Here is a 17,462-nt window from a genome sequence, read left to right as displayed (position 1 = left end):
CTATGAGAAATTCTATTTCCAGGGAATCACGATCAAGCCGCTCGTAAAAATCCTGAACGTGAAACGGGCAGAGAAGAAGAAACCTACCATGAACGAGAGGATCCACGAACGGGTAAGTTGTTCGTTGTCTTCTACTATTTGTATTTGCCTGGAAAAAAAGAAACGTCCGAGACCGGTGATCAGCCATAACGAGCGAAGTGCCACGCTTTGCGATCGATGGCTTAATAAAAAAGTAGCGAGAGAGTACGTTGCGTCGGGGAAAAAGAGTGGCGAACGAAGAGCGGCGCGTTGTATAAATTATAGAGGACGCGTGGTTATACGCCCTTATCGTTCGTGCAAATATTAAAAAAGAGCAGCGAGCCACGATACACGGGAAAATCAATAATCGTTCGTTGGCCGATGTGTACGAGAAGACTGCACTGATTTTCACCGGTAGCCATATTTTCGTAAACGAACGCTGCTGCAGGAAAAGAGCAATTTCCTACGCTTCGTTTTACCTTTGCCACGCGTAGTATTCGTAATAAATTTTTACGCGTATACCGTGCGCATTAATGCGAAGTATTTTGAAATTTCATTGGCGCTGTAATGATCGTACGTATTGGCAAAATTTGAAGCTAGTCCGATAGTATACAGGATTTTTCGTTCATCTTGTCCGCTATCGCTGCGAAAACGATCCTGTCCACAGGTGACCATAAATTCCAAACGAAGGTTTATCTGGGCACGATAGTGGACAGAGGAATGACATGGAAACGACACATCGTAGATAAATCCAAACAACCTGAATCAAAATTTAAAAAATTCTACTGGCTCACTGGCAGACGTTCCAACTTGAGCGTGCAGAGTAAAATAATGCTATATAAGGCAATGTTAAAACCTGGTTGGACCTATGGGATCCAACTATGGGGAACAGCGAGTAATTCCAACAGAGAAATTCTTCGACGATTTCGATCGAAAACTCGAAGATCCTTGATAGATGCACCTTGGTATGTTACCAACGAAACGATACATCGCGACCTTGAGATATATCCAAATTCAGTAACAGATATAACGTAAGAGTTAACAACCACCAAAACTCATCGGTTACTCAATTACTTGACACGACGGATCAGATCCGTGGGCTAAAAAGACATTATCTTCTAGATTTAAACATTAGATTCAGCTAGAATCAAACATACGATAATCACCTATTATACACGATATAGTACCACCCTAGAATAATTCACTTATAATTCTCGATGAGAATTGATCGTAAAATTCTTCCAAAAAAAAAAAAAAAAAAAAAAAAAAAAAATCTTGTCCGCTATGTCAGGAAGATGTACGAGGAAAAAGTTCTTTTCGACTTTAACCGAATACGGAAACTAAGAAATATCGTAGATAATTACTCGTTTAATAATTCTTCTTATCTGTGGAAAATGCACGCTCGTACCAATTGTGTTGTAACTAAATGTACACATTTTCAGAATCGTTTAAAATTTTGCCAATATAACGACGATAGTTGGATGTTGTTACGGTGCTGATGAACTTTCAGAATGTTTCGTATAACAGAAAATGTCGACAAATGTGGGAATGTTTTCGTAAACCGGTGTTGAAATATCTTGCTGGATAAGGGAAAATAACAAGCGCGTGATAAATCCGGCGGAGTAAAGGAAAATGGCATCTCCGTTTTACAGATAATGGACCACGTGATGGCTGGGGTCGAGGACATTTTGGGCAAGCACGGCAATTACCATGTTCGAGACAAGTATGCATAATTTCTGAATATATTACGTTGTATAACGAATATCGTTACAGGCTAAAGAATAACACGAAATTACGCTTTTTATTGCCGTAATTCAAAGTAAGCACCGGCTCGATTGATTTCAATTTCAAAGTAAAATCTGGCCTTCTTTTTCCGTGTTTTGAAACGATTTAACCGAATCGACGCTCGTAAAGTCGAACATCTTTGTAAACTGTTTTCAAAATATCGTTAAGTCGTCGAATGAAACGATAGACCGTAGTCTTTTACAAACATACGAGCTACGAATGAAAATAACCGTGGAATATTTTTTTCGTCATAAAGTAACCGTAATATAAGATGTTGTTGAAAAAGTGACATTTATCATGCAACAAACTAGCGTTTAACGTTCGTTAACATCGAAGATAACGTTTTCTCTGGCGTTTGCGTTCTTTCGGCCATTGATTCTTCTCATACGTTGAAAAACACGAGCAAAGTTTATTGACTTTTCTCTCCCCTAGTAGGATGACTCACGAGTCGTTGAAGATGGTGATGCGGGATGCAGATGATCCTGATCACCAGAGTACATTCACCATCATAAATTATTTACTACGGTTTCACGATGGACAAGAAGTTTCCTAATCTTTTTCGGAAACGTGAAAAGAATTTCTTAAATATTTACTTCCTAAATATTTAGAATAATTTCAAAATGACGTTCCGATAATCGAGATTCCACAATTACTGTGACATATTCATTTTAAATTCCACGTAGAAGAGAAACGACGCTATTCTGAGAAATATCGTAAAAATCAAACTCCAACATATCTATATTAATGACGTACTTTGAGAATGATTTTTTTAAATTTATTAATTCTTTGATCTCGTAATCTGACATTTCATCTTTAAATATTCGTTCCTCGTTTCGTCATCTTGTTTCTTTCTTTTGTTTCACAGATTCAAGCGGTTCGATAATAAATTCGTTCGTCCGTACCTAGTGAGGGATCACTGTGGCGCGGAACCGAAAATATTGGAAACGTACTCGAAGCTCGCGATGAAAGACGCTTTGGATTACATTAGAAGGAACGCGTCCACCATCGGCAATATCAGCGGAACTGAAAGCATGTCCGCGATATTCCGCAACTATAGCAACACAGGACAGTTCAATGGAAGGTAGGGCTCCGTTCTTTTCTTCCCTCCACTCTTCGTTTCTCTTTCCATTCTTCCCAATCGTTGGCACACTGAGTTATCTTCGTTCGTACCTGACCTGTTTACTTGCACAATAAGGAGCACGATGAATGCTTCTTTGATCGTAACAGATGTGTACGCCATCCCTTTGTCTCCCTGGTGAAAATGTATTAATTATCGAGGAAAGTTTTCCCGGTGAAACAGAAGAAATCGTTGCGAACGAAATTTCTTTGAGCTCCATCCACCTCGCAGTCCAACGCTTTGTTTCCGTTAGTTCGGTGTCACAAAAAATTGACAATGGAGTTAAAATATTCCTTTTTACCTTTAACATTTTTTTATGAATCAAGACACGCGAAAATTTGGTTCGGTGATTTTCTTACTTGTCAACCTGGAAACCAGTTAAACAAGTAATTTCTATTATCGTAAAAATCCTATTCGTCGTATTAACGGAAAAGTATCAAATATAGATAAAATATCGCTTACGTATCGACTGTTTCGTTTAAATTATGATCAATCGGTCGTGCAAGCTTCGTACCTTTACAATGTAGTGCCTTCGAATGTCTTGTAAAACATAGATGAAAGTTTCTTTTCTTCCTTGCATTACGTACATTGTCTCATACCTTTCGTTTTAATCTCTTCGGTAGAAGCTTTATACGCTTTCATACTTTTATCGTCGACAACACTGTTAACGAAAAAGAAACAGGAGAAGCAATTTCTATTATTGTAAAAGTCCCGTCACATCGGTGAGATGGAAAGGACACGACGCGAAGTAACTTTCCATCCGGTGCAATGTCCTGTTATATGCTGCAGCGTTACAAAACGCCGTAGGGTGTCGATGACTGCCTGCATGACTCACCCCGTATACACCCTGGCCAAGGAGCATAACCGAAGATAAGTCTGCATTGTATCTCGATTGAACGGTGGACCCTCCTCGAAACACAGTATCGATCTTGAAGTGGCAGCCCGTCATAAAAATGTAGTCTCATTCTTTCTCCTTCCAGTCCGAGTTGCAGCCAGCTTGAAGCGGGCTGGAATATTGATCTCCAAGAACTGGAGTACAACCCTTCCAAGAAGGACTTGACGGACGCCAGGATCCACCACCTATTGGCCGAAGAACTTTGCAAGCCATACAAGAGGGTAAGAAACACACTTTTTGCTGAGTATCCAAATTTTTATGTGTGTGTATATATATATATATATATATATGGTACATATCGTGGTATGCACGTCCCTGAAAACCTTGCTGACGAGGACTGATTTTTTTTCTTCGAAGGATAATCGTATCGCTGCTTGGAACTTCAGCTGTCGATTTTATCCTTTAGTTATATTACGTAATGGTATTATGCGAGACTTAAAAGACAAGTGGTACGAGTGGCGAGATCCTGCAATTTGAGAAAATTGCAGCTTCGAAAGTTTCAGATTCCGGAAGACTTAGTCTTCGTCAATTGCGAAGCTTTTCGAGAAAGCCGAGCATAAGACAGAATGAATAGAATAAATTGTATTGCAAATTTCTATTGTTATTTTTCAACGTTAGCCACGTCAGAATTTAGATAGTCTGAATTTCATTTCGTTCTTCTCGCGTATAGAAATAAAAAATTTCATAGTTGTTTATAATTTTCGTGAAACGGAATATTAATACTTGAGATCAACTTATTGAAATTTCATATACAGGGTGATTGGTAACTGGTGGTACAAGCGGAAAGGGGGTGATTCTACGCGAAAAAAGAAGTCGAAAATGTAGAATAAAAATGTTTCGTTCGAGGCTTTGTTTTCGAGAAAATCGACTTTGAATTTTCGCTCGGTACACGCGCACTTTATCGCGTCTCGTTACAACGGATCTCACTGTAGATCGTTGTCTCGATTGACGTTATTTTTTAAATTTAAAAAATTTTTAAATTTTTAAATTTTAAATTTTTAAATTTTAAATTTTTAAATTTTTAAATTTTTAAATTTTAAATTTTAAATTTTTAAATTTTTATTCTATATTTTCGACTCCTTTTTCTTCAGAATCACCCCCTTTCCGCTTGTACCACCAGTTACCAACCACCCTGTATTAATTTATATTTTGTACTCTATCTCTCTCTCTCTCTCTTTCTCTTGATGAAATGAAAATCGACATCGACAGCTAAAATTCCACCGATAACGCTTAATTTCATTTGCAATACGTAAAAGTCGTTTAAGTTGCTCGCACGCGTGGCGATCGAAAGAAGAACAAGAAATACTCTAAGAGACTTTCGAACCGCCTTGAACGATCGAATCTTCTTGATGCTTCTTTGCCACGACGATTAGTCGAATTGTGTCGCATGTACGTATTCGTGGATATATATGTATATGTTAGAAAAATCCTGTACAAACGAAAAGAACGAAGGCGAATGAGCAAAAACGTTTCTCTACAGCATGGAACGAAACTGTTGCAGCATCGGCGTCTAAGCTACAGCCGACACGCGGTGAACGATCGCGATCTCTCGACCCAAGTCAATTACAAAATGCACATGAACATACGTCGGATGATGGGAGAGCACAAGCATCGTCACAAGCGCAGTAAAAAATTGCTCAAAGTAAGAATGTTCTCGCGTTGACGCGTGTTCTTCGAGTTTATACGAGTTTCCATTATATGTCCTGTTCGATTTGCAATTAAAATGTCGTTCCTTCTCTCAACCGAACCGTAGGACGGTAAGCAGAATCACGTGAGTTTTCCGGAGTTCCAGCAAAATGGCTCGACGAAGTTGTTCACACAAGGTAAAATTGGCGAAAGAGATATCGACGCGTTTTTTCGCCGGAAAAAAAGGATCTCGTTTGAATACGTGAATTTTCATTGAACGTAGATTACATCAATGGCGTCCTGTACGAATTGGAGAACGGAGACACGTCAAAGCCTTCGAGCAAAGAGGACTGGGACTCGGCGATTACTTTCACAGCTCGTACTTCCGGTAAGAACAGCCTTTCTCTCCTTCTTTTTTTTCTACCTTTTTCGTTCATTTCAGCGAAGCTTTTGGCTACGTCGCGTCGTCGATAGAAGACGGCGCGCAAAGTTCTCGAATTATCCTCTCATCCTCGCGCCGATTCTTTTGACAAATTAGTTTCGCGCAAGATAATTCAACGAGACTTCTTGCCGAAGCGTGTCTTTTGAATATAAAACAGCAGAAGAAAAGGTGTAGCAGCTAATTCCTGTCCCGATTCGTAGTTATAATTTTCTCGTCGCTCGATTTCCGTAGACTCGTTGAACGTGAATGTGGACAACCACCACGGCGCCACCACCACTACCTCGATGGACACCATAAATACCGACGATCCCGATATGAAATTAGGACGAGACGGTGAGTTCTTGCTCGTTGTTGATGGTATCGCCAGAGATCGTTCGTCTTTCAATGGAAATCCCATTCCTTGTGCAAGTGTCGAGTACTTTGCACGATTTAACCGTCTTCGAAATTCCTTTCGACAGCGTAAGAAGAATTGTCGGATACTCCGATAGCGCAAAAGATTAAGATGGTTCGGCTGCCAAAATTTCTGCCAAATCTCGTAAAGTTTCTTTAAACTACGAAACATTTCGTTCCTATTTTGAAACATCTCTTACGAATTCGAGAATCTTTTAGTATCAAAGGAAATTCTAATTTCGTAGAATATCAACTTTTGAAGCGTAAAGTATCTTATTCGATATTTCGTTGTCTCTTTAGAATTATCCTTCTTCAACACGTTGACTGCCACGACACCCGAATACGGGTGTCAGAAAAGTTTCTGGTCAGGCCGCGTAACCCATATTCGGGTGTCGCTTATTTGACTACTCGCGAAGGATCGTCGTAGGCATCTGAAAAGATATTCCATAATAATAAATTGTTAATTAATAACTAATCGTAATAATAATTGAATTGTTATAAAACAAAAATACGAGAATGGTTTATTAAAAAAATTATTTAGAATGTAAAACTTTAAAGCATTCTATACTTAGCTGAGGTTGGTCGGGACAATTTGAACAATAAGTTGTTTTCTTCAAATTCTTTCGTGCCTTTGTTCGGTCCATTCGACGTCTTTTATTCGCATAACACAGTTTGCATGCGCGTCTAAAGCTTCTTCCGGAATTATTTTTCCGAACGGCGATTTTTTGTATTTTCAGACAACCCTAATAATTTCGCAACTAATAATGGTCTAAATATTCTAATATTTATATTCCTTCTCGTTGCAATTTTGTAAACCGCGAAAGCGTTTACAACAGAAATTCCCAGAAAGAATGGAATGCCCAGTTTTCCGTATCATTTGATTCCTTTTCTAATTGTGGCGGCACAAGAAACCATTTGGTCGGAATAATCTATACCACACTTTCCTCCGTTATATTCAACAACAGCCAGTGGTTTTAATGTTGCGAACGAATGGAACGAAAGATCGTTCTCGAGACCACCGCTTGAGCGATTCGCATTACTAAAATATCGACATCAGGGAGCATCTAGCAGAGAACGCTTGGTACTGCTGTGCTCGTGGCCTGACGGAGATTTCTTTGAAAACACGCGTGGCAGTCAACGTGTTAAAGGATTTTGGAATTTTTTCTTAAAGTATAGAGAGGATTCGGAAATACAAATAGTTTACTTTATTTCACACACAACAGCTATACATATACAGGGTGGTTGGTAACTGGTGGTGGTACAAGTGGAAATCTACAGTGAGATCCGTTATAACGTACCGCACGCGTACCGAATAGAATAAAAATTTAAAAATTTAAAAATTTAAAAATTTAAAAATTTAAAATTTAAAATTTAAAAATTTAAAAATTTAAAAATTTAAAATTTAAAATTTAAAAATTTAAAAATTTAAAAATTTAAAATTTAAAAATTTAAAAATTTAAAATTTAAAAATTTAAAAATTTAAAAATTTTTTAAATTTAAAAAGTAACTTCAATCGAGACAACGATCTACAGTGAGATCCGTTGTAAGGAGACGCGATAAAGTGCGTGCGTACCGAACGAAAATTCAAAGTCGATTTTCTCGAGAACAAAGCCTCGAACGAAACATTTTTATTCCATATTTTCGACTTCTTTTTTCGCGTAGAATCACCCCTTTCCCGCTTGTACCACCAGTTACCAACCACCCTGTATATCACACTCTGAAGACCTCGATAACCTTCTTGTACGCACGCTTGTTGTCAACCGACACTTCTAGATCCTTCTAACAGCCTCCAATAGTCTTTTGTCTCGACTGAGACCTGGACACTCTCTGACACTTACACGCACATTCACATGTACAGTGTAAATGTATCATCTACCTAACATTCTTGCTAAATCCTTTGATAATAAAAAGGCTAATCATTTTGTTATGGAAGTGATACATTTACACTGTACATGAGAGTGTGTGTGTAAGGGTCAGAGGGCGTCCAGGTCTTAGTCGAGACAAAAGACTATTGGAGGCTGTTAGAAGGATCTAGAAGTGTCGGTTGACAACAAGCGTGCGTGCAAGACGTTCTTCAGAGTGTAATATAGATGTATAGCTGGTGTGTGTGAAATATAGTCAATTATTTGTATTTCCAAATCCTCGATTTTCCTTAACACATTTCTCTCTTAGAATCTTCGTTATACCTGACAGAGTTGTTTGAAAGTCTCAAGTTTTTCCCGTGATTTGTATTAGTATTATGGAAGTAGCAATAATACTGTTATTTCTCGAATTGTAGAAACCTACAGGGTAACGACACCAACAGCCACGGAGACCATGTTACCATGGAAGCGAGAAGACGATTACGATTCCGGGCACCCGATTAAACAGAATGAATTCCCCGCTTGGTGTTCAAACAAGGAGTACCTGGCTTACAGTTCCCCATCAGCCACATTCTTAGGTACGATCGATTAAATAATCCACTCGATACTACGAATACATCATTTCGCCACGCGTATTACATACAAATTTCTGATAATACTCGGTCGTAGTTTCGTTACATCATGCACTCTGTTTTTTTTCACTAAATCAACAAAGTGTTAAAGAAAGGTGATTCATAAAATGAACGAAATAAAAGATGTTCAAAAATTGCTCAAAAATTTACTCGTACCGGATTATTGAACGTTTATTAAATGTATTAACTATTTAGAGAATCAAATAGAGTTAGTCGTGACGAAAGAATTATCGAATCATCCTTTTTTAACAGTCTTTAAAAATAATACCCAAATTATACTCTCCGACACCTACTAGAAACCTTAACATACAGCTACTTTTCTATGGGGCTCGGGTAACCCCTCTCACGTTAGAGAGACAAATCTACTCTACGTATTTCCATTAAATTATTCATGATATATTTTGAAACTTTTACGCGTTGTTTCAGGTATTCCCTAACACGTCCATTTTTCCATCCAAGGTTGATTGGATATTGGTACTGGTACTGGTATTCGATACTGGTATAAGTAGCCATCATACAAAATTACTTTCATTCTAAATGAATAAAACAAAATTAAAGTTTATTATATTATTCCTTTAGCTATCCCTGCAAAAGTCATTACATCATTGTGGAGAAAAGATATAACACGAAGTAGGAATTTAAAAATAATGTTGTCAAACCAGACATTTTCACTGACGTGGTAGTTTTAGCGTTAATCAACCAGCTAAATAACAGTTCATCTATTATAGCTAATATTAGTTAAAAATCTCATTTACTAAAATCAACCAATAATAATCTCGGACCGAATGAACAATTTTTCCAATATCCAATTATATTCTAAAATCTGTATCTATACATCTAAAATATTTAATTGTAGGTTGATGTATGAAAAGAAAATATTTTTGACTGTCGATTCGGCTAATAGATAAAAAGGTACGTAAAATGTTGAAAAAAACGCTGCTTTACAGGAGAGCCGTATTTGCGAGAGCGGGCCAGCTTAACGAGCTCGGAGGATACTAGCCTCGGACTTCCGGCCGAACAACATGTAAATGTTATCTTCAAGTGGTCTCAAAATTTCTGTGTCGTTCTTTTATTTTCTCTCGATCTGCAAAGCGAATGCGTTTTTTCTTTCGATCTTTGGGTTACCCAATCCCCCTTCGAACTCTTTAAATACACTCACACGTACACCACACACTTGCATACACAGAGCACCTTGTCACCATAATACACGATTGATTGTGCATCACACATGATCGATCTTATCGAATCTTTCGTGCATATTCTCAGCCTCGAACTATCGATCCAGAACACTTTTGTGTTGCCAAGTTCTTCCACGAGCACTTCTCTGTGTTTCACATTTTCCTACGATGTACAGGGTGTTTCGGTTACTTTGGCCAGCTGAAACATCGATGTTCGTTGCTATCGGCTTGCTGTGTCGATGTGAAAATTTAAGAATTGATGGAGCTTGCAAATATATTTGTCGAATTACACGCGCTATAGCTAGAAATTGTTTAGAACGTTCTTCTCATTCGGTTTCACGATTGAATATACGTTTGGTACAAAGAATACGATCAAAAATGCAAATGCAAATCTTTGACACCTATTTGTTATATCGAATTTTGTTATATTGAAAATTTTGTCATATAAAACGTGAAATTGCGTCTCGTGAAGGAAATAATGGTCCGGGTACTTGTGATTGGTGGTAGTGCACGTCGGAACATTGGGTTCTCAAAATTTACGATAACTGTTTTTTTTTTTCAATCGAATGCAAACCATTTTTAAATGTCCTGACGTTATTAATCTTTATTTAACCGGATGGTGTTGATGTTCGGTTATCAAGTTCCCTTGCAGCAACGAGCACAAATGGTTAATAACGGCTGTAATTCATTAAATGCGGTGGACCATAGATTTTTATTCGCTTAACGTGTATTCGATGAGAAATGGGCTAATATCCTGAGCCATATATTCAAACTTTATTCAAACAAATGCAATTTTCCTCGTTTCGTATAATAGATACGTTGTAATGATTTTTAAATTATGTTCGTGTCCTCGTCCAATGAATGAAAGAAGAGAAACAGAATAAAGACGATAATACGAGGACTACGATACGAGTTACGTTCTTCGTTCCATTAAAAGCTGCATCTTCTTATTAGATTTTGGAATAAAACGTGTAAGTAGATGAAACTTAAAAAATCAAAATGAACTTATCATAGCTTTCTCGCCTGTGGTCTTTATTATGCGCATAATCTAGAAAAACGATCAACTCTGTGCACTTTCTCTTAACAGAGATATTCCAAGAGAAAGAGAGAGAGAGAGAGAGGGGGGGATATTAGAGGTGGTCGAACCGAAACACTCGATGAATCTTCATTAACCTCGTTAGTAACACTTGCTTCTAATTAAAGGTGGAATCGAGCAACCAAAGGTCCAGTCAGTAATTGGTCTATTCCGTGGTGAGAGTGTGTGCACCCCGGATGGTATCGATTGCCAGGAAACTGTGGACGAGCGTGACGAGTACACGTTGACGGGGACAGAACAGACGGAGGATTCGCCCACGAAAACCTTCAGTGAATACGAGAAAGGTAAGACGGTAAAAACCATCGAACTATATATAGTAACGTATTATAATACGGTACAATAATGTAAAGTTTTAGATTTCAATGCTAACTATGATTTTAAAAGAAAATTTTGCAACTTAAACGATGCAACATATAAGATCTATGTATGCAATTTTAGAAAAAATTCAAAGTTCTACTTATGAAATGAACAAGAAAGATTTGAAGTTTCTCAAGGAGATATAATTAATAAAGATGAAGTGTAGCAAGGTATATAGACCACGTTAAAGACGTCGTAAATTCAGCCAAGTATTAAATATACTCGACATTGAGTAAGGATGGAAATATAAAAGGGGGATATTAAGAATAAAACAGTTACATCTCGTTATGGACCATGAAATGTAACATTATCAGTCGTGATTTCATTGCCACTAAGTATGCAGGTTTATTACGTGACATAAACGTCGCATAGAATTTACGATTCAACTCTCTTGCAGTTATATTCGAAAACCACTTACGCAAGATAAAAATTACCGTGATTTCTTGCAGTGTACTATATCTGCTTACCTTCAGGGACAAATTAAGATAATACAGCTTTTTTATCTTTAAAACACATGTTACTTTAATTTAGCAGACACGCGTGCTGCTTTATTTCTGTAACATAATGTAATATCGTGGAAATTTAGGCTGCGCTTTAGCGCTTGTAGATGTCGCTGCTGGGTACGGCCGCTTCTCTTCTATTTTTGTATCGTGGAAGCAAAATCGGACTCAGGTCGCCGAAGATTCAAACTCGGGTCCCGAACGTTCGCAACCTAAGGCGCTAACCACCACTGCACTACCGTCGTCAGACACTAGTTGTTAAGTGTCGAGTGGTGGTATTTACTATCGAGTGCCACCACAAACCCTTTCTTTCCACAATACTAATAATACTCGGTCATATCTGACAATCACATCTATCTGCCCTCGGATGTGCTCTCGTCAGCGCTAATTTCACTCGCTGGAATTTTTCTCTGGCGAATCCTCTAGGGTCTTTTTGAGCGTTAACACTGTGCGCGCTTAAGGCTCGTCTTATCACGAAGGACTTACCCCCAATTCCGCCCCCCGTCCTGATTATTGAGATCGTGATTTCCTGGACCGTTGAGACGTCTAAATAGTCCCCACATTACGCCAATCTCTTCGTCGTGTCGTCGTCTTTCTCGCGCACCCGCTTAAGGCGGCTTTTGTAGATGTCGCGCTGCTGCTGGGCACAGCCGCTTCTCTTCTATTTTTGTATCTTGGAAGAAAAATCGGACTGCGGTCCGCCGGGATTCGAACCCGGGTCCCGAACGTTTGCAACCTAAGGCGCTAACCACGCGCTACCGTCATCCGACACTATTTAGTGTCAAGTAGTGGTATTTACTATCGAGTGTCATCACAGGCTCTTTTTTTCCACGATACTACAATAACATACAATACATACAATAACGATCTCTTTCGTCTGACCCGTTTCTCGTTCCTCCCTTTATTCCTTTCGTCTCTTCCGTTCTTCCTCTTCGCTCTTCCTTATTCGTACGCGAATTTATATCTGCAGAATCGTATTCCGACTGTAATATCAATACAACTTAAGTTACATATTATGAATTATATCGTTATATCGCGACAGTATTGCAGCCAACTGATAATAACTAATGTAGCATCGTGGACCAAAGGCCTAAGAGATATCGGGTGATCCATAAACAATGTCGCGAGAAAGCCTAAGTGCAGACAGGCCCTTCGATGTATCGTCGATCCTCCGATCGAACAGTTGCGCGGAAAAGTGGCCTACCTGATCCTGGCAACGAACGGTTGAGGAACACGTGCGTGGTGGGGCTATGAAAAAAAACAAAGGGATGCTAAGGGAGAAAGACGAATTAACAGTCAGCGTGAGTTGATAAGTCGGAGAGTGTGAATCGCGTTGTCGAGAGAGTGTGGTCCGCGTGAAAGCACATTACTGTATTTAGTTCACGTTAAATAACCATCGTTTCCTGTTTAACACGTTGAGGCCGGCGTGTACCATCGGTGGATCACACGAGTTTGTTCCGTGAAGCGGCGTCAACGTGTTGATCCATTATAAATAATTAATAAATCCTATACCAACGTCATCGAACGTTAGATCGAATCCTTGGAACAACTAACCTCGAAACGTCTGATTATCCTATTCTGAATTCACCGTATGTTCACCGTATTCACGAGTTTACACGTAAAACCTGAAATTGCGATAAACATACAATCCTCTGTCATAAAAACTTAAAACCCTCAAAACAGTTTCCCTGTTACAGACAGCAAGAAGGGACCCACTAGGCGAGTATCCATGATGGAGCTGTGCTCCATGGAGAAATCGCAATCGGACAAGTGTACGGAGGACGGATCCCATTCCCTGCCAGAGTGTTGGAATCCTCAACGGATCCGAATGAGCTCGTTCGCATACTCGGCCCAGGTTCCAAGTCTCTCCACCGCCCTTATCACCTCTTCCTCCGAATCGTCGGAGGAGATAGACGAGGAGGAAGAGAAAGCTTGACCTTTGGGGATCGTCGAGGAACAGACGTCATCGTTCGCGGTCGACGAGCGTCGTCTTCGTCGGCCATGGCGGCGGCCACCTCGGCGTTCGTTGTTCTCGTCTCTCTTACGTCGACCTAGCGCTCCGGTCTGAACAGAGGACGTGCCTCTAATATCTTTCGCCCCATTCTAGGGAGATACGATCAACCTTTCAACCGAAAACGAAAATAATATTTGTTCCCCCTTTGACGATCGCCGATCTCGCTCCCTTCGAGGATGGACACTTTAATAGAACTCACACTGGAGACGTCGAGCTGTTTTGACAGCTCTTGTTCTCTTCCACAGGACCAGATTACATGACGGAAAGTACCCCTCGTTTTGACTACCGATGCTTTCATTCGCACGCAGAAACGAATGCTTTGGAGTTGTACGGGGTGTCCCAAAAATTAGTCCCTTGTTTGTTTTTTTTTTTTTTAAATAATTTCCGAGGGAAATGAGAAATTGTTGGATCTTTGTGCAAGGTATAATAAGAGAAGCTTTACCTTTGTATCTTTGTACAATTTCTTAATGGAATAAGGTAGACACATTTTAGCAATAATTTATTGAATCGTTGGAATTGCGTTTCTCTCTCTTTTTGGTCTACCAGCCACGGCGAGGGAATCTTCAAGACGTTTGATAATTTAGAGAATAATAGGATTACTTGACACAAATTCACGACAGAAAGAGAAATGAAATTATGCGACTGATGATTCATTGATCAATGTATGGGACAATCTCTCGGGACACCCTAAATTAGATCGTCCAATAAGTTCGTCGTCTCTACGACGTTATTTTACGAATACAGAACGATAAGCGATCAAGATGACCAATGACCAACCTTCAATAAGATCAAGGCCAACCCAGAAAAAGCACTTGTAAAGAACGATTCGGTGGATATCATTTTGATTGCTGCATATTTAAGAATCGTAACTGGAAATGAAATTCTAGTACAAAACAGCCCAGGAGTCTGACGTTTTGAATATTCCAGAATTAACTATCCATCGATATCTAAAACAGAATGAGACTGGACCGAAGTTAAAAACATCTAAATATGAAAGAAATGTGAACGAACTTATTAGGCGACCTAATACGTTACTTAGGTAGAATTCTTCGATCTCAGAGGAGACAAACAAGTATTTTCTCGGTTGGTTTAATCGATAGAATCGTTGACACAATGATATATAATACAGTTGACGTTGTAGTAGCGTGATTTTCAATATAGCGATGTTACCATTTTTCGACGAGAATGATTCAGTCGAGGTTGCGTTCTCTTTTGATACTCGGTGATCGTGTGAATCCATTTTGAATATTCGACCATGAGAGTGATACAAGTGAAATAAAGAGTGCAAGAGCGAGAGAAAGAGCGAAAGTAAGAAAGAGAGAAAGAGAGAGAGAGAGAGAGAGAAAGAGCTATTTTTTTAAACCGACGATACACCTCGTTTCCTCCGTAGCACGACTGACGGATGAAAAGTATTAACGAATAGACTTGGAGGAACGTTTTTTGGTAGTTGATTTTTCAAATGCTTCCTGAGAAGAATGATTCGTCCATTGGAAGGGAGATGCTTTCGATCAGCAGGAACGAAAGATTTTTGAAGCACCGACGATTCTTCGTCGATGTGTTGCTTTCTGCGTGCTGAGAAAGATCGTGAACCAGAAAAATCACGCGATTTCTTTCTCTTAGACGCCATAATAGCGTGTATCCCTTGTAGCGACGACTCGTTTTAACGATCGCTCATTAACTTGGTATCGTGGCCTTAAGATTCCTAAAAATATCTTAGCAGCAACTTCGAACCTTCCGGTATACTGTAAAAAGGATGAAGAGGAAAAACAAGGAGAATGAGATTGAAGGTATAAAAAGGGTGACTTGTTTTTGTGGGAAAAACTCGAGGGACCTTGATACGTGTTGCGTTTAAATGACGATTAAATCATGACATGTAAACGTGGTGATCTCTTTCTTTTTTTTTTTTTCTTTCTTTTTCGGTTTTTTTGGTAACACCAACGCTAAATAGTCTTTCGAAAATGAAGTATATATATATATAAATATATATATGTATAATATGTACAAGTTTGGTATTATACTCGATACGCAACGCTGAAATCGTCGTGCGATTCGCTTTCGAGTTTATAGACGCGAGTCTAGATTTAGACACGCCATGTGGCGTATATACTGATGTAAAGTAAAAATGGGGACGATTAATTATTCCTGTTGTGTTTTGAAAATATGGAAATGTTGGGCAGAAGAGAATGAGAGACTTCAGGCTGTTCTTTCGTTTCGATATTTCATAAGAGAGTATTTTCTAGGATTTATTTATCATTCATATCATTTTCTGCCATTCGTTTACTCTAACGCTATTGGTTCGTATAAGAAAAATTAAGAATACAATTGATCGATAGATTTCAATTTATCTTCATTTCACAGAATAATCTATTTATTATTTTTATTTCTACACAGCGAGAGTTGAAAATAGAATAAAATTGTCTCCATTTCGGGTATATCTATTTGTTCATTTCGTTTTATAAAATATTCTTCTCTTTGTGGAACAAAAAATAGAGCGATTCTTCGATAATTTCTTTTTCTTGCGTAGCGAAAATAAAATAATTGCGCGGAGTATACGATCGACCGATAAAATCCAAATTGATCTGGAAATAGAAAAAAATTGCGATTTATTTACATTTACCGAACATTCGATCTATCGAATTCCTCAGTTTTCTTCCAACGAGACTTCCGTGTTTTCAAAAACAACGATGTCCCCCTTTAGATTACTCACTTTACTCTCACGCTAGATTTTTTGCAGCGATTCTTGCGAATTTTCAACTACGAAAAAAAAAAAAAAATACTACACTCGGCGTCCAAAACATTAAGTCTCGACATGTATATTCGACATGATGTTATACTAAAAGTACGCGTAAATTTTAGAGAAAACTTTTCGCCTATATTTATCTGTTTCAAAAAAATTCACGAGGACCACTGCATCAAACTAGTTCGAACACAGTGATCTCTTGAATCATACAGACGAAGAATCTCTACGATCGAAACAATAACAAGAAAACAACAAAGCAAACTGTCGAAAAGATGCTGGAAAATAAGAATATCGAGCATCTCTAATAGAACTCACCATATTACAATCGTCGAAATCTCTTTCACGCTCACACACACACGCACACACACTCGTTCGCAAACACACACACACACGCTCACACACACACACACACACACTTGAAAGTTGTTTAAACGAAACGCTCCTCCTCTCCTTAAGTATGGCCTTAAAAGAAGCAGAAAACAGAAAATAAAAAATAACTAACTTAATAAATAAATAACCGACTAACAGTCTCGTGTAGAAAAACAGCCGCGGAAGCGTCGTAGGTCTGTACTTAACGCATTCAATGAAACCACCGTATGTACATAACGAGACAAGAGACAAAAGATACTGGGAAAGATCGTAAGAAGATCGAGGGAAAAGCCAAAAAAAAAAAAAAAAAAAGGAAAAAAAGCAAGAAATTTTTCTTAGCAAGATAAGGTAGCAAGTTAATCGCGATGACTAATTTGTTACGATCGTTTATCGCGACGCGAAACGAGTGAAACAAACATTGTGACAAGACAAAGTGTGAAA

General features: G+C 38.6%; 1 protein-coding gene across 7 annotated transcripts in view; it reads left to right on the top strand.

The window, feature by feature from the left end:
- Nucleotides 1-17,350, top strand: part of LOC126866256 (probable Na(+)/H(+) antiporter nhx-9) — a 42,158-nt gene extending 24,808 nt beyond the window's left edge. For 4 of the 7 annotated variants that reach the window (XM_050619597.1, XM_050619596.1, XM_050619595.1 and 1 more), the window contains 11 exons: nt 23-112; nt 1,671-1,741; nt 2,669-2,884; nt 3,901-4,036; nt 5,296-5,457; nt 5,569-5,638; nt 5,725-5,829; nt 6,115-6,216; nt 8,552-8,713; nt 11,149-11,325; nt 13,596-17,350. In XM_050619597.1, the coding sequence (XP_050475554.1) occupies nt 23-112; nt 1,671-1,741; nt 2,669-2,884; nt 3,901-4,036; nt 5,296-5,457; nt 5,569-5,638; nt 5,725-5,829; nt 6,115-6,216; nt 8,552-8,713; nt 11,149-11,325; nt 13,596-13,834 (1,530 nt within the window). In that variant the 3' untranslated portion in view covers nt 13,835-17,350. Of the gene's footprint in view, nt 1-22; nt 113-1,670; nt 1,742-2,668; nt 2,885-3,900; nt 4,037-5,295; nt 5,458-5,568; nt 5,639-5,724; nt 5,830-6,114; nt 6,217-8,551; nt 8,714-9,714; nt 9,792-11,148; nt 11,326-13,581 lie in introns of those variants that run through there. The other 3 variants (XM_050619599.1, XM_050619600.1, XM_050619601.1) reach the window with 3 other exon arrangements.
- Nucleotides 17,351-17,462: the final 112 nt, after the last annotated feature.

Source organism: Bombus huntii, chromosome 6 (assembly GCF_024542735.1).
Source record: "Bombus huntii isolate Logan2020A chromosome 6, iyBomHunt1.1, whole genome shotgun sequence".
NCBI classification, from domain to species: domain Eukaryota; kingdom Metazoa; phylum Arthropoda; class Insecta; order Hymenoptera; family Apidae; genus Bombus; species Bombus huntii.
The sequence above is the reverse complement of the archived record's forward strand: the minus strand, read 5'-3'. Positions and strand labels throughout refer to the sequence as shown.